The sequence below is a fragment of the Rhododendron vialii genome, chromosome 11a, assembly GCF_030253575.1.
Source record: "Rhododendron vialii isolate Sample 1 chromosome 11a, ASM3025357v1".
NCBI lineage: Eukaryota > Viridiplantae > Streptophyta > Magnoliopsida > Ericales > Ericaceae > Rhododendron > Rhododendron vialii.
In genome coordinates, this window is record NC_080567.1 from 37928952 (window position 1) to 37946454 (window position 17503).

At 40.3% G+C, this 17503-nt stretch overlaps 2 protein-coding genes and 1 long non-coding RNA gene across 4 annotated transcripts; 2 read left to right on the top strand and 1 right to left on the bottom strand.

The window, feature by feature from the left end:
* Positions 1–386: 386 nt before the first annotated feature.
* Positions 387–7417, top strand: LOC131308011 (tRNA-dihydrouridine(47) synthase [NAD(P)(+)]-like). Of its 2 annotated transcripts, none has more exons than XR_009194271.1 (10): positions 387–874; positions 1598–1714; positions 1857–2090; positions 2362–2623; positions 2714–2970; positions 3887–4159; positions 4323–4604; positions 4747–4867; positions 5567–5949; positions 6742–6873. XR_009194271.1 is itself a non-coding variant. In XM_058334801.1 (10 exons), the coding sequence occupies exons 1-10, from the start codon at positions 584–586 to the stop codon at positions 7112–7114; spliced, it is 2106 nt and encodes a 701-aa protein (XP_058190784.1). In that variant the 5' UTR covers positions 387–583; the 3' UTR covers positions 7115–7417. The 2 variants fall into 2 exon arrangements, 1 of the variants encoding a protein (XP_058190784.1); XM_058334801.1 differs by lacking the exon at positions 5567–5949 and adding an exon at positions 7016–7417 and having other exon boundaries at positions 6742–6911.
* A 2410-nt stretch (positions 7418–9827) lies between these two features.
* LOC131308012 (amidophosphoribosyltransferase, chloroplastic-like) lies at positions 9828–11970 on the bottom strand. The gene has a single exon (XM_058334802.1). The coding sequence runs from the start codon at positions 11841–11843 to the stop codon at positions 10089–10091; it is 1755 nt and encodes a 584-aa protein (XP_058190785.1). The 5' UTR covers positions 11844–11970; the 3' UTR covers positions 9828–10088.
* A 1344-nt stretch (positions 11971–13314) lies between these two features.
* On the top strand, positions 13315–16025 carry LOC131308014 (uncharacterized). Its single transcript, XR_009194272.1, has 3 exons — positions 13315–13559; positions 13698–13763; positions 15757–16025. It is a non-coding gene; the product is annotated as an uncharacterized LOC131308014 (long non-coding RNA).
* The last annotated feature ends 1478 nt before the right edge of the window (positions 16026–17503 follow it).

The window sequence follows — 17503 nt, forward strand, 5'->3', positions numbered from 1 at the left end:
ATTTAAATTACTATTTTACCTTTTCATTAGTTCACTTTCTCGCACATCATGATATAATATAGTAAATTCGCATCAACAAAAAAAGAAGAAGAGGAATTTGAATGTTAAAAAGGGGATGGCAAAAATCAACATCCTAAAAATTTGTGTTAAATTTACCACGTAGGAACGAAGGCAATTGTTTTTTTTGTTTGAGTGAGCTTTAGACGTAAACAAATCCTTGGCCATCATTTTTCTTAGGGGAAATGACGGTCCAGAACGTATTTTGATAATTAATACCCGTTATTAAAAAATGCTAAGAATATCCTTAAAAAATATTATTTATCAAACTCGTCCTTAGCCGTCATTTTCCTTTTTCCCTGTCTACAAGTACTTCAATTCGGCCTGATCTTTGGGTCCAACAAAGCCCACTCCATGCTTCGTCAGGCTAAACGACGCCGAGTCGTCGATCGAGTCCCTCGTCTTCTTCTACAACTGATAGTACAGTAGTAGGAACAACAAACCCTACGAAAACTTCTCTGAACCGAACAGCGTAACCGCACAAAGAGAGGCCTTTCGGTCACTAGAGACTAGAGGTCCGACCCGAATGGACACGGACGGTGCACCGGTGGAGCTCGACGTCGAAGAACCAAAAGTACCGGAAGATGCGCCACCGTCGGGTGGCGGCGGAGGCGGAATTGCTGAGAAAACACCGGAGGAGCTGATAGCCAAAGCCATAGCCCCCGTGAAGAGAGAGTTTCTCCGTCCTCCGCCTATCAGACCTTGCAGTAACAGTAACGAAACGAACGACGCGGCTTCTGGTACCAAGTCTGCTCCATCTTCAAGCCTTCTGAAGGAGAAGAAATCTAAACGGCAACTCAAAAGAGAGCGCCTTCAGGTCCTCTATCTCTATCTCATTAACATACTTATGTAGTTATATGTGTATTTGTGTGGGTGTAAGTAATATATCTATCTATGTAGGGAGGAAAATGGTTCATTTTGCTTGTAGGCTTCATAAGAATCAACTAATTAGGCCCTGTTTGGATTGGTTAAATTCATGGATCGATTCATTGTAGTAGGCGTAATCTGTTTATAGCTGTATATTGCTCTCTCTCTATGCAGGACCTTCGTTCATTAGAGGGCTTCTTGTCGTCTGTTGAATTACTGTAATTATCCTGGATTTGTAAGCAAATGGGACTCTGGAATGCCATCTCTGTCCCTTTACTCACGTGTTTACCTTATTTGAAATTTTGAATAGAATTCGCCTTAAACCTTCATTTGATATGAAATACTCCAATGTGCAAGCTGAAATTTATGCACAAACTTGAATAAAAGATGGTGAATTTGGAAGCCGTGAAGGTTCCAAAAATTCAGCAAAGAAAGAGTCTCTCTTGGTTTGAGTAAAACTCGTGAGTGAAGGAAGGAATTCAGAGGGATTTGTATGTGTTTATTTAAACTGAAATATAAGTATGCGGTGGTGTTTCCAGTGGGTTCCTTGTTCCATTTTGAAATCCAGATTGGAAGTCATTTCATGCCCCTCAAGCATGAATATCTTGTTCTCTGATTTTTCGTAAACCATTTTTATGAATGTAATTATACAAAATACTCTGTAATATCACAGGAAAAGAAATCTGCGCTACATCTATGTCCAGAGGTAGCAAGAAGTGGGGATGCTAGCTCATGTCGTTACAATGAGAAGTGCCGCTTCAGCCATGATGTAGAAGCATTTAAGGCTCAGGTAGAAATAGGGCAACTCTGTAAGGACCATTTTATCACTTCTGAATGATCCTTTTGTCTTATCAAGAGAAAAAAAAAGAATGATCCTTTTGTGCTTTTTGTGTAATTGAACTCTAATGGTCACCTGATGTTATTAAATGCAGAAACCAGATGATCTAGAGGGAGTGTGTCCTTTCATGAGTGCTGAAGTTCCATGTCCTTATGGTTTGGCATGTAGGTTTTCAGGTACTCATAAAGATGGCTTCTCTGCTGATTTGAATGGTCGGAAGGAAAACCCTGAAATGAATGGTTTGAAAAAAGATGTGCAGCATCTTCTTTGGAAAAACAAAATGAGGTTCCCAAAGGCAGACGCTCAACTAAAACTTCTTGGCCTTATGGTATGAGCAAGCAGCTATGGACACTTGTTCTGATTTTATTCTTTTACTGTCTTCCCTTTCCTTCCCTTTTGTGATTTGGTAGTGGTTATTCAGTCATTCAATTGTTTTGTCTCATGGCGTTTCCCAGGAAAACCAGTCCGGATTATGTGAATACACAGCATAACCAAAGAATTTCCTATGTCTAATGACTCTAATCGAATAATCTACTGGTAGATGCTTCCTCACTGCAGTTTCAATTTCAGATAACTAAATATTCTACATTTAACCGCAGGGAAAGATCAATTCAAAAAGCAAAACGTCCTCAGATAAAGAGGAAGGTGAAAAAGCTACTTCAAATGGGTCATCCGTTAATGATAAGAATGGTTCTGATGTAGTGGCATGCGACTCAAATATTCAAACTGATGACAATCCGCAACTACCCAAGGAAGAGGATTACGCTGCTCCGACATTTGCATCTGATGAGCTTAGTAGACCAATGAAGAAAGTGAAATCTTGTGCAGATGAAGATTATTGTCCTGAGGAATTAGACAATGGTTGGTTTATTTTCCATGGAACATATTATTGTGTGCATCTAATATTGTTCATCCAAGATACTTGCAACTTACCAGGTTGATACTGATCAGGTCACATTGTGCTGGAGAAAGATCTTGAGAAAAGCTGTTCTCAAACAGAATCAGGAACTACGACTGAGTGTATTTCGACAGAAACCGATGGAAGCCTAAAGTCACACCCCCGAGAGAAGAAGCTTATTGATTTCAGAGAAAAGCTCTATCTTGCACCCCTGACCACAGTTGGGAATCTTCCTTTCCGTAGGGTTTGCAAGGTTTTAGGAGCTGATGTGACATGCGGTGAGATGGCAATGTGCACAAATCTTTTGCAGGTTCGTAATCTGTTGGGCCGATGAAGTTTTGGTTCAATATGAGGAATATCTTCACGTTTGATGCCAAACTCTTCGGTTTCAATGTTTTAATACTCTCTCCATCCCCAAAAGATTGTCTAGTCCACAAAATGAGAATATAATAAAAATTCATTTTTATGAAGAAAAATTCAAACTTTTTCTCATAAATATTAAAAAAACTCAGTTGATATTTAGTTACTAGTGGCAAAAGGCTTTGAATTTTCCTAAAAAGGTGCATCATTTTTAAGTCATCGTTTTGCATGCTATGAAGTGGACAAGTCATGTTCATATTTATTTGCACGCATCTTTTTTACGGATTGCTAGGACTGTTTCTTGTGTTCAATTTATGTTTTTCTTTCTGGCTAGTAGTGACTTCTGTCCTTTCTAGATCTTATTCATCTCCAAATGCAAGGTTTTTCTTGTCCGTCTCTTTTTGGGTCCACATAGTAAAAGGGACATAAGTTTGTCTGTGTATATATAAAGATCTTGTGGCCAACTTTTGTTTTCTTTCTTCCTTTGTAAAAACCATATTGTCAGGAATAGGACAAGATTTTGCAAGTGTTCTGCCCCTAATCTTGAATGGTAATAAATCCTATTCTAATGCAGATAAGATACTGTGTCGGATTTGGAGGGCCATGGGATTTGGTCTGTTTTGGAATAGTCTGTCCTTCTCCCGCGTTTGGGGTGCAGTTTATTGTGTAGAATTCTATCCCCAACAATTATCTTTATGCAGATATGGGGGCCTATTACAATCCAACGGGGGATATGTGGCATATTGCATTCTTCTTTGCCCTTGTCAAAGTGTTTGCTGTAGTTTTCCTTTCCATCTACCATGCAATACTTTGTGAGCACATGTGTCATAGACTCATAGTTTAACTCATTTCTGATGCATGTACAGGGTCAAGCTTCAGAATGGGCGCTGTTGAGACGTCATTCCTCTGAGGATTTATTTGGGGTTCAAATATGTGGGGCATATCCTGACACAGTCACACGAACTGTTGAACTTATAGACCAGGAATGTACAGTGGACTTCATTGATATCAACATGGGGTGCCCGATTGATATTGTTGTCAATAAGGGTGCTGGATCAGCTCTCCTCATGAAACCAATGAGGATGAAAAGCATTGTACAAGCAACTTCTGCCACAGTTGACAGACCTATCACTATCAAGGTACAAAATACCATTGTTATAGATGATGCCCATCTAAACGTGTTGCCGTTTTTAATCCTTGGATTATTTATTGTTTGTGACTTAAATTTCTACTGTCCTTACCAAAAAAAATTCTAATGTCCTTTCCTCATTGAGCTTGTCTAAGATTTTTGTGGTACTGTAGGTACGAACAGCTTATTTTGAGGGAAAAAACCGCATCGATTCATTAATTGAAGATATTGGACAATGGGGAGCCAATGCTGTAACAATACATGGGCGATCGCGCCAGCAACGCTATAGTAAGCTTGCTGATTGGGAATACATCTACCAGTGTGCAAGAAAGGCTCCCAATGCTTTGCAAGTCCTGGGAAACGGTGATGTCTTTTCATATTTAGACTGGAATAAGCACAAGTTTGACTGCCCAGAGCTTTCTACATGCATGGTTGCTCGAGGAGCGTTAGTTAAGGTTCTGTTTGTAGCTTTGACTTCCATTGATTCTTTCATTCTATTTTGTTTTGAGTATATATCTGACTAATGTATTTTTGTCATTTGGAACTCTGCTATTTGAGACTGGCTAATGAATTCAGTTTATCTTCTTTTCTTTGCAGCCTTGGATATTTACTGAAATCAAAGAACAGAGGCACTGGGACATAAGTTCCGGAGAACGGTTAAGTATTTTGAAGGATTATGCTCGCTTTGGGCTAGAACATTGGGGTTCTGATGCTAAAGGTATGTGATATGCAGTTGGTGTGGTCATACAGTTGAGTTACGATCCTTTCCATTTGTTTTTGGATAATGCTTATTGCTTAGTGCTGTCTCCGCTTCTGGAGAAATAAAATGTGAATGACCCATCTACCATGTTTTACAGCCTATAAGTGCACATATTTTAGTTATTTGGTGGCATCACTAGATTTGGAAGTTTACGTGATGCCTGGGCACTTGAGCACCTGGGGTTCACATAAGAAGCCCGTAGTCTGATGGCTTATACTAAAAGTTTAAAACTAGTATTTAGAGTCAGTAATATGTTTTGTCAAGCATTCGTATAAAACTTGTCATCACACGCCAAGTCCACTAAGCCTGTGTTTACTACCTGGGACAGCCCTGTCTAAGGTGTTAATCTGTTGTGTGTTTATTTTTTTGAACGGCTAATCTGCTGCATGTTTAACCACCTGGTACATGTAAGGATTACTTTCGTCTTCCTAATTTTCGAGAGACGGCCGAAGATATGATAGTTATTTTGCATACAACCCTAAATAAATTTGAGGTGATGCTGCCTCTTCATAATGCATTTTTGCTGAAATTCCATGAATCAATGTGAGGCTTTCCTGCCTCTTCATAATGCCTGTAATATCACTTGTTCTTGTGTCAAATCCTTGTCCTGAATCAGCCACATTTTTCTCTGGCTTTCGCTATTCCTGCATCCGCAAGTTCTGCTGCAGAATTTTCTAATGGTCCTTCAGCGAACTGCAATGACTCAGTAAGGGGTAGTCAAGTTCTGCTACATTATTTGCACAAGATCACGGTCAACCTCATTGGCAACATCAGAAATCCTTGTTTTTCCACGTTTGAAGGTGGTTTGAATCAGCTACAGGTAGTTTCGTTAAAGGGTGGCGTTAATGCCACGACATGGTATTTTAGTGCCACGACTGTGAACAGCATTCTGACGCTTTTGCCCTCTCTCTCTCTCTCTCTCTCTCTCTCTCTCTCTCTCTCTCTCTCTCTCTCTCACACACACACACACACACACCCGATGCTTACAGAGTACTTGGCGAGTCTGATCCACCCTTGAATACTGGATTCAAAGACGAAAGGTGAAGTAATACATTTCTCTTTGGCTTTTGCCTTGTCGAATTTATACACTTACAGCAACAATGAATGTAAAGAACCCAAATTTGGTGAATGTTGAAACCTTTGACAAGGCCCATCCAAACAACCATTTCAACGGAATGCAATATGCGGGGCGGATCTGACTGTAAGAATGTGGGCAAGCTAGAGAAATCGAAACAGTAACGGCTCTATCTGCGCGCAACTATCACCGACAAAGGAGAGACCAACTGTTGTCAGAACTGGGCAATTAAGAACTTCAGACCCAGCACTTGTGGCTTGAGGTCGTGGTGGTCGGAGGTAGCATATTAGTTTGGTTCATGGTTTGGTTGCCATGGCGGTAGAAGAGAGAGAAGACACTCAGTACCTCAATCACTTTCCTTTGATTTTTTAGTGCGAGGGAAAAAAAGAGTTGAAGAATGTAGCAACAGCCGATTAAAGAGTAGATGGAGAGCCCAGAGGGCAAAGATGTCAGACATTATCAATTTTCGTGGCACTAACAAAATGAATCGTGGCATTATAGCCATAAGGGTCTTTCGTTTTCTTTTCTTTCCTCTTTTGGGCTACAGAGGAAAAGAAAATACTCTCTCCGTATGGTTAACGGAACATAATTTGAGGGTCTTGGGGGCAGAAACATCATTTGAGACAATAGCCCTGTTCTACCTTTTATATTTATCAATATGTACAGATCAAATTAATTGTCCAGAACCCATTGATTTGTGTGCTCCTGTAAGACAGGACTAAACGTATATATTATGATATTCCTATTTTGATTGCAGGAGTGGAGACAACTAGGCACTTCTTGTTAGAATGGCTTAGCTACACATGCAGGTACATTCCTGTTGGTCTTCTGGATGTCATCCCACAACGAATGAACTGGCGGCCACCCTCGTACTTCGGTCGTGACGATCTTGAAACACTAATGGCTTCTGATTCTGCGTCTGACTGGGTATGCAATTTCATTGTGTTTTGACTGGTTAATAAAACTCAAAACATTCGTAAATTTCTGTCAATGTTGGTATTAGATTTTAACTTACTCTATTTCTTCTACAGATTAAGATATCTGAGATGTTACTTGGCAAGGTTCCTGATGGCTTTACATTCGCACCAAAGCATAAATCAAATTCTTATGACAGAGCAGAAAATGGGTGATTTGAAGCAGCTAATGTGGCAGTTCTCATTTCAAGGAAATAGTTGTTGGAGCATATCGCCCGATATGCAATGGAGCAAGCTTGTTTTCAGCCCGCTCTATCCAACAGTTTTAGTGTGGTTGCTCACTGCCGGGTTTAAAGAGATTAAGGGAGTAAGCTTATTTGAATGACTTGTTTGACATTGACATTAAATGGCTGATTTGATGATCTCCAAGCCGTGTATTTTAGTGGTTAAGGCACCATTTGTGGAAAACTCTACCAATAAATAACTAAATTCAGATGAATTTATTTCTCAGGTTTACAATACTTCTGTCAATTTTGATTCCGAAATGTAGTTTTCTCTTAAAACAGTTAAATCGTGTAAAATCCAATGCTTGGCCTCCAGGTGCTCAAACACTGAGGCTCCGTTTGTTTCGATGTAAAATGTTTTACAATGTAAAATATTTTCTATGTAAAATGTTTTTTCTGGTGTTTGGTTTGGCACTTGAAAATATTTTCAGAAATCAACAAAATAGTGTAGACGGAGGGGGGGGGGGGCCTTAAATGGTGGAGGGATCTGAAAATATTAGAATTGAACGTGGGTCAAGATTGACGATCCAGAAAATTGAGCAGTGAGAAATGCAATAGAAGGCAACGGATTCATTTTGGAAAATAACTTATGGAAGATTTAAGAGTAAGTTATTTTATCAAATTGATGGAACATGTTTTACATGTATAATGTTTTCCTAGTTTTTTACACAACCAAACACCGGAAAATAGGAAAAATATTTTACAAGAAAACATTTTATGTCCAAACAAACAGAACCTGAGTAGTTATTATTTTGACCCTTGCTGCCGTCGCAAAAGGGTTCTCCAGTATCTGGGAAATGATCTACAAGCAAAAAACTTTGATATAGTAATTTTTCTTAATCGGTGAAATAGTAAAATTTCATCTAAACAAAATAACACCTCAAAGACATAACAAGTCTTGATCCAATAGCTCCAAAGCATGATATTCCAACTTCATATCAACTGATTGCTATCAAAGCTAGCAAAATTAAGCGAATGTCATACAAGCAGAAGCCCATGATCTGAGTCAATTCCAGTCTTGAGTACACAAGATGAATACCAACATTGTCGTAGTCCTATGTTTTATACCCAAAAAAAAAAAAAAAGTGCTTTCCCTTTCCATTTGCCCTATTCTTGCGGCAATCTTCTCGTGTGTGGACCGAGTCTTTTCGTTGGTTTCCTACTTTCGTACAGGGAGCTATTGACTTGACTCAGTTGGCTGCCGTAGCTGTCGCCATAACCTTGGCAATGGAGAAATTCTAATCCCCCTCATTTTACGTCAAGTAGCAGGTACAAGTTTCCAGCTTGATGCCTAATTTTTTTTTTTTTTTAAATGATGCCTAAAAAAAAATGTTTCCAGCTATGAGAGAGAGAGAGAGAGAGAGAGAGGATTATGATTATGCGTTTCGAATCTTTCGATCATTATTTTGTTTTGAACAAAAAAAAAAAAAAATTGGGGAGCCAAGTGACTTTCTTTTTTTTTTTTTTTGCAAAAATAGGCCTAGATTGTTTATCAAATTTCGGAAGAAAAGTACTTCAAAAGTGTTTTAAGGTAAAAAGATTCTCACAATAATATTTCCCCTATTGTCATTAAGACAACATTATCGTTATTCATTCAGTATGGAGCACATGCCAAGGTTGATGACCTTTCCCAGTCTGTGCTTTGCCTTGGTAATTCCTATAGAATAATCTTCAACAGTTCATTTGATAATGGTGGTGCAATCAGTCAAGTGTAACCGATGGCATCGACAAGCAATAACCTTAACCTGTGAAGCTGAGACAATTTTACGACTTGTTCAGATGTTTAAAATCCATTCGCCTTGTCGGATATATCAACTAACAAAATAATAGTTCAAAGACATAACAATTCTTGATCCAATAGCTCCAAAAGTATGATACCCCAACTTCAATTCGAGAGATTGATATCAAAGCTAGCAAAATTAAGGGAATTCCATACAAGTAGAAGCTATGATCCGAGTCGATTACAGTCTCGGTACACGAGATACATACAGAGCAAACCAACTCCGTACGGCCAATTTCTAACTATTGAATCAAATCACTCTTGCCATAAAAATGCATTGATTGGACAATATCGAACACGATAAACTGGAATTTAGTAATTTTCCCTAACTTTGTCCTCCCACTAGTGTGACAGTGTCACATTTAGATACTGAAAATTCCATCCACTTGATTACTGCACATTGTACCACTTACCAACAATGTAGCTTTCATCCACTTCAACCCAAAGGCAGAAATTACTGTAAGTACTTGACCGCTTATAGCTTGAGCCTTGATGGCAAAACCATAATCCACCAGCGTGCCTGTTCTGTATTTTTTCAGTCCATAAATTTGTGCTTTCAAAGCCTCTATGTATCAAAGCTAGAACATTTTATGCTTCTGCATTGAATATCAGAAGCAGCACGAGAACTATTACAAAGTGACGCAGATCTAGTTAATACTGTCCCCTCACGAGAGCCAGTTTTTCTACGGTTAAGGACACAATAATATATCCATCGTATCCAAACCATAGTTTCTTCTCTAGCAAACTGAAACAGTGACTTTGGCACATCATACGGGTACTTAAAGCGAGAACCACACAATTTCATTTCCAGAAGATACACACACAGGAGCTAAACCAGCTGTGTAAACAAGTGGAATCCACAATATGCTAAATCAAGGACCCTTTATTTATAATCTTTATAAGTTAGCTAAAACATCACAAAAGATTACCAAAACAGAAGATGTGACCAAAATTGGAAGATAATCGTTAGCTTCAACCCCTAAGGTTATCTCAGCAACAAATATGAAAATACTTCGAGAAATGACACTCACCACAAAACCTTTAAGATGCCTCTGAAAACAATAAAAGCACAATATATAGCAAACCTGAGGAACCCTGATCACTAAATTCAGCAGAAAGGTGATTTCTATATTGGAACTTTCTCCTCCTCCTCCTCGAGTTTCTGTTTTGAATCTCTATTCCCCTCCTGGATTCTTGTTCCTTGAACCCAACCCCCATCAATTGATCCTATGCTTCCATTCAACCCATCATCCACAAAATCGCCAACTCGTTTCACTTTACCCGTTGGCTCCACTGGATACTTCCCAGAAAAGCAAGCATAACAGTAGTTAGGAGAATCACTGCCAAGCAACTTCTTCAAGCTGTCAATTTCCAAAAACGCAAGTGAATCCGACCCAATAAACTCCCTAATTTCCTCCACATTCATCCTATTCGAAATCAACTCCTCCGGACTAGGAGTGTCCACTCCATAATAACACGAAGCAATAATAGGCGGACTCGCAATCCTCATGTGAACTTCCTTGGCCCCTGCTTCCTTAATCAACCGAACGATTTTTGAAGAGGTAGTCCCTCTCACAATTGAATCGTCCACAACCACAACCCTCTTCCCTTCCAATACCGCCTTAACCGGTGACAACTTCAGCTTCACTCCAAAATCCCTAATCTTCTGTGACGGCTCGATAAAAGTCCTCCCCACATAATGTGACCTAATCAACCCTTGTTGAAAGGGCACGCCTGCTTTCGCAGCATAACCAAGTGCAGCAACTACCCCAGAATCAGGCACAGCTATCACCACATCGCAATCAACCGGTGCCTCAGTAGCGAGCATTTCACCAAACGCACGACGCGATTCATACACCGATCTACCGAAAACCACCGAATTAGGCAAAGCAAAATAAATATGCTCAAAGATACAAGATTTTGTTTCAGGGTGAGGCATTTGGCAAAGGGATTGAACCCCATCTTTATCCACCACTAAAACCTCGCCCGGATAAACCTCTCTCTCATAAGTAGCCTCAATTAAGTCAAGAGCACAAGTCTCAGAGGCAAAAACCACAGCCCCATTGCTCCTCCTACCCATAACCAATGGGCGAAACCCGAACGGGTCACGAACCGCAACTAACTTATCCTCAGTCAAAAACACCATAGAATAAGCCCCTTCAAGCTGTTCACAAGCCTGAACTATTCTCAAGGACAAAGGCCTAGCCTTTGATATAGCCATGAGATGTAAAACAACTTCTGTATCAGAACTAGTATTGAAAATGGACCCGTTGTCTTCGAGCATGATACGTAGGGCGTGGTAATTTACCAGGTTTCCATTGTGGGCGACACCGACGGAGCCGAAGCGGTAGCCGGCGACGAAGGGCTGGACGTTCTTGAGCATGGAGGCGCCGGCGGTGGAGTAGCGGACGTGGCCGATGGCGGAGTCGCCGGGGAGCTGGTCGAGCTTGTGCTCGGTGAAGACGTCGGAGACGAGGCCGACGCCGGTGACGGAGTGGAGGATGTTGTCACTGTCGACGGTGACGATCCCGGCGCCTTCCTGGCCGCGGTGCTGGAGGGCGTGGAGGGCCAGGTAGGCGAGGCGGGAGGCCTCCGGGTCGCCGTATATACCCACCACGCCGCACTCCTCCCGAGGCTTTTCGTCGTCATCGTCGAAGAAAGAATCATAATTGTTATCTGGGTTTGGTTTGTTCGAGGAGATTACGCCGGCGATGGGGTTTTTGGAGGCGGTGGCGATGAGGGCTTTGTGGGAGTGTGAGAGGGAGGGGGGTTTTCGGAAGAGAGAGGAGGTGGGTTTGGGAGAAGAAGGGGTTTTGGAGGAGGAGGAGGAGGAGGAGAGAGGAGAGAGAGTGGGGGTGGTGGAGGCGGTGTAGTTGGCCATGGTTGAAGAAATGTTGAGATAGCTATAGAAGGGTTTAGGTTTGGCCTTTGGGGGGTTTTGGAGTTTGAGTTTGAGAGAGTCACGGAGGGTGGACCCGTGATTTTGGTTTCCTTTGGTCTTTCACGCAACCCCACACCTGGAGAAATTGGGATGGTTATTTATGAGATATTTTTGGGTGCCAAATCGGCATCACGTGATGCTTGAGTAACGCATTCGGATTATACATTTTGGTTTTAGATGACTTGGATTTAAAAAAAAAAAAGAAAAAGAAAGAGGAGACATGGAGTTTCAATTTGACCTGTTCAACATATTTTTGGATGACCTTAATGGAGTGCTCGGACACCACACGAGCACTTCCGCACCCAAAAATCTCTCGTTAATTATTGTCGACTTTTCGAGAACAAGCAACTCATATTACTTTCGGCTGGTCAACAAAAGAATACTTTGACGACCAACTTGCATATCTTGTTCAAAGAATCAAATGCATGGTGTGGACTAGAGTAAGGCTCGCTAGAAGAATTAGATCCTTATTTCGTAAATTATAGGTGATGTAGTGAAAAACAATAACTTCTTTCATAAAATAAAAAATAAATATTTAAAAAATAAAAATTTTAACGAAGCATAACCTAATTATTCTTACCACCTAAGGTCACCACCAAAGGTCGAAGACCTGCATTCTTCTTCGGTATATAATAGTTCGTTTGCCGATGAAAATGTAGGATGCGAATATGTTATCATCTCAGACACTATATTTGAGATACTTATATTCAACGTTTGCCACCTAGATAAGGATCAAGGATATCCGCCCTCTTTAATTATAAAAATGCTACCGACCTCTTTTAATTCTATAATTACCTACTCATATTCACCCCAAAATAAATCAAGCATATATTTTTTCTTTTATCATATCTCCCCTCATATTATATACACTCAAAACTAATTTGGTTGGCAAACGACCTATAAGTGTATAAACACTGCAAAAATGTGCGACAAATATTTTCATGAGACATTATGTGGCGGTATTCCAAGACCACTGAATAATTACTTTGAATCACCACTTGAGTTTTTTTTATATTTATTTTTTAATTATGCATCGATTTTTTGATAAATCGTTGATTTATTTCGACCAGAGGAATCAATAAATAAAAAATTATGATCAACACTCAAAAAAAAAAAATAAAGACAAAAAATAATTGAAAAAGATGTAATTTTTTTTACTCTTCTAAATCACCTCGTCAAGACAAAACCTATAATCGTAAAAGACGAACAAGAAAATAAGTCAAAGCCAAACCTGGCCGACTTCTTTCGGGTCTGGGCCAGCAAGGGGGAACCAAGAGGAAACAGTCCCAATTTAAAGTCGGTTTGGCCCATGATTTTGGGCTAAAACCCAAAAGACCCGACCCATTTATCATCTGAACGAACGAACACGAGTAGAAGTCTACCGCTAATCCCATATCCTCGAGCCCACACAATCACACCCCAATTTATAAGCGGAAAATTGACTGCAAAATTTTCTAGGGCTGGTATAGAGAGATCTCTCCAGTTCAAGGTTTTCGAAGACTACTCCCCTTCTCTCTCTCTCTCTCTCTCTCTCTCTCTCTCTCTCTCTCTCTCTTCTCTTCTCTTTCCTCTCACACGCACAGTTCGAATCGAAGAAAAATACTCCTAATGGCGCCGCTTCCTGGCCCTTACTCCGGCACCAGCACTCTTGCTCTGGTAACCCCTCTCTCTCTCTCTCTAGATATTTATGTGTGTGTGTGTATGTATACAATTTGAATATACACATACGAATGCACGGTTGCGATTCGGGCAATTTATGAAGTATTTTCTCCGATTTGGTGTGGATTTACTTAGGTGGCTCGTGCTTCCGCCTTCTCTGTTGGACTCGTTTACGGAAGTATCAAGCTCAAGTATCTCCAGGTACTCTCGGAATTCTTACCCCCTTTTTTTTTTCGTAATTTAAAATTGTTTCCAATTAGGAATAATTTCCTCTCGCATTGAGCTTTTATTTCTTGATGTATATCTGCACTCGCTTATGTTCATACCTGCACGTCTGTAGATTTTTCGTCCGGTTCTTTTGGTGCGTTACATTATGCAGGGATATGTGTGTAGTCCCTAGTGGTCAATCGTAATTTGTTGAATGCTGTTAAACGTTTCATTTGGGTCATGGTTTGATTTGAATCAAACTTGCTTGCTAACTTGTTAATCAGGTAGAGTTTGTATGTGACTTTTCCATGGAAATGCGTATATTATAGTTCTAGTATACATGATCCCATACGTTGAGAGTTAAGAATCTTCATAATTTTATGTACGGGGACATGACTTGTACAAGTGCGAACTGACGAGAATAGATCGAGTAAATTGGATTAACCTTAGGCAATTGAAGATCGTTAGATCATTTGCTACTCTGAATTATACATATTGCATGAAAAAACTAGTGGTTCCATGTAGAACAAGGACTGGCCAAGCTGCATAATTTGTACTGGTCATAGTAGGCTACTGGTCTTAAATTTGCTCCTAAGATGAGAATCTAGTCAACTAGTTAGCCCGTGTATTTCTCTCGCTACCCCAAAGTCCTTTTTTTGGATATACGTGTAAACCATTGTTCTGTTGCCAAACAGCCCTTAATTTGCTGGAAACTTGGAGTTGTTTGCATTTATGATTTGAGTAGTTTTTGTGCTAAATCATTTGTGATCTGATGATGTCTAGAAAGACAAAGCATACACCGAATTGGGTTATTAGTTTCTTGGATCCCTTCAAGTAATAAAATGTATTTATTCTGTTTTGAGAGAATCAATAGGTAGGATTGTTTGGTTGGCCTATCACAAATTAATGTTAACTTCCTGCGAGATGTGGGAGGCTGAGAGCTACTGCATAAGCATTTCATGAAAAGTTTACCCATCGCAAGCTATAGTGGTTATTTTCTGCCAATTCAGGAAAATTGAGCATGAGATGTCAAGCTTTAGGATTGCTCGAAAGAAGGTTGTGTTTAACATTACTTCAGGACCATGTTGGTTGCTGGAGTGAAGTACATTTTGCATTGGCTTTTTCATACCAATTTGACGCAATATTGTTGTCCTCTTGTTGTTTAATCCAATGGTTTGACATAATTGAGAAAGGAATCCTTACTCTTTGTGTCGTTTCTTTCCCCCATAACCCTTTGATAGAACTACACTACACTTGAAATCTTTTTCTTGGTGAAAAGGGTAGGATGGGGTGGCCGTAAAATGAACCTTTAATCTTTATGGGTGTGACCAAAGAAGCCCCTACCTACCGAGGTGCTTGAGAAGATAATGTTGTCTTTTTGCCTCCTGTCACGGTGCATATGAGTCATTGGCGCCTTTTGCATGGAACATCACAATTTTTCACACACGTAAATCCAATGCCAATGGTACTTGCCTACTTTGTGGCTTGTGCTTAGTTGTGCTCTTATTCAAGCTTTGCTTTGGTTTTGCGAGTAATGATGTTGTGCTGGTTCAGACTTCCATCCCCCTGCCCCCCTAAAAGAAGTCACTAAGGAATAGTATCTTTTGTGTAATTGTCTACAAAAAGGAATGCCACACCTGCATACAAGAAAGGAACAGACCTAACTCTCCATCACCAAAACTGGGGAGAAGACAAAAAGGCCACTCTACTCAGAGTGGGGGATCGGCACAATCTTCAAAAGTATCAAGATTCAAGACTAGGATTCACAGACCGACCCACAATACAATTTAGTAAACATTCTAGTTGCTTCGTTTCCTCCTCTTTGACAGTGTTTATTTTGGATATACTGATTTCTGAATGCATTCCAGTTGTAAGCAGTATATGCCTTGTTGCCTTGTCAGATAGACAAAATAAATTGTTCCGGAAATGGCCCTCAGGGCATATGGACAACATGCAATACTTATTGTGGTTTTGTCTTCTTTCTCAGGCAAAGGCTAAATCTCATAAGAAGGCTGAAGCGGTGGCACATCACTAAATGGAGCGGCTTTGTTTTTTGGGTTTCCGATGAAAAAAATGATGAAAAAATAATGCATGATGATAGAACCTTACAGTGTTTCATCTCTTCCTAAACTATTTTTGGACCATTGTTCTCGTCAATTTTGAGTATTGATTCACTTATTATGACCTAAGCAACTGCTATGGCACTTCAGTTCTTGGTTTTTGGTTGAATTAAGTGGGGATCATGAGTTTTTTTTTTTATCATCTGCATTAACGACATTGCATTGGATTTTTTTAGTTGTGTGATCTGTCAGCATGCCTTTGTCACTTGTTCCAGTTTTAGTTGAATGGTCGTACTATTGATTAATGGCTAACCCCAGTTTTTGCAAGTGGATCCAACTACGCCTGCTTGTGGGGTTGGACAATACCGTCCAGCCCTTTGCCTGTCGGTTGTGGGGGTACTAGAAGATGGCACACAAGCGGTTGTTGAACCCCACATATTATGCGAGGAAAAGATCCATCAAGGAGGAAAAGATCCATCAAGGCCACAATGGGCTTGGACAGGATCATCCTGTCACACATTTGTGCACATGATCTGTCAGCATCTTTGTTACATGTTCTGCCTTTAGTTGAATGATGGTACTCTTCGTTAGGGCTGCAAACGAGCCGAGCCGAGCTAAGTTTTAGAGTGTTCGAGCTCGGCTCGGCAAAAATTTAGTTGGCTCGAGCTCGGCTCGAGCTCGTGACGAGCTGCAGGACTCGAGCTCGAGCTCGGCTCGATATGTATTTACGGAGCTCGAGCTCGGCTCGTTCGGCTCGTTTATGAAACAAATATATATAAATATATATATAAATAAATATAAATATGTAAAAATATATATATAAATATATATAATATAATCGAGCTCGCGAGCCAATTCGAGCCGAGTTTCGACTAGCTCGAGCTCGGCTCGTTTATGAAACGAGCCCAGGACTCGAGTTCGAGCTCGTTCGTTTTTGTCTTGAATCGAGCCGAGCTCCGAGCCGCTCGCGAGCGGCTCGGATCGTTTGCAGCCCTACTCTTCGTAAATGGCTCTCTCCTGTGTTTGCAAGTGGATCCTTCATGGATCCAACCTGCCCTCCCCGTGGGGTTGGACAGGACGGTTTAGCCCTTAGAGCATCGGCAATGATAATAATCAAAATTAATAATCAAAATGTGTTATGTAAGCATTTGATTATCTATTTAGTCTATAATCAAATTTTAACTTCTACCTTTACATTGGTTATTTTTCCATTTCTAACAAAAAAATCACCACAATACACAATGCACATTTGTTCAATTGCAAACAAGTTTTAATCACGCACCCGACCACACCAAAATGAATAACCAAAATGAGACGATTTCAACGTAGGGTGTTTTTGATTTTTGATTATTGAAAAAAGTTGTTAAGTTTGGTTATGAAATAAGTAGAATTTGATTATTTGCTAAAAAATTTACTTATTATAATGGGGATGCTCTTTGCCTTTGCCTTCGCTTCTGGGCTACCAAAAAAGGGCACACAAGCGGTCGTTGAACCCCGAACCCAACGGATTGGGAGAAAGAATCCATGAAGGAAGGGCCCACAATGGGCTTGGACGGGATCGTCTAGTCGCACATTTATCGACTCTATTTCTCATAGGTTTTACTGGAGTTCAATGATGTATAGCCAGATGGCGAAGCATGTGGGTTAGTCTCCTCCCTCACACACGGTCGCACA

Bases quoted from the DNA above. Each gene is read 5' to 3' on its own strand.
- LOC131308011 (XM_058334801.1), top strand. From the start codon at position 584: ATGGACACGGACGGTGCACCGGTGGAGCTCGACGTCGAAGAACCAAAA. The intron at 4,605-4,746 runs GTTCTGTTTGTA...TTTTCTTTGCAG, and splicing joins CTCGAGGAGCGTTAGTTAAG to CCTTGGATATTTACTGAAAT. The intron at 6,912-7,015 runs GTATGCAATTTC...TTTCTTCTACAG, and splicing joins CTGATTCTGCGTCTGACTGG to ATTAAGATATCTGAGATGTT.
- LOC131308012 (XM_058334802.1), bottom strand. From the start codon at position 11,843: ATGGCCAACTACACCGCCTCCACCACCCCCACTCTCTCTCCTCTCTCC.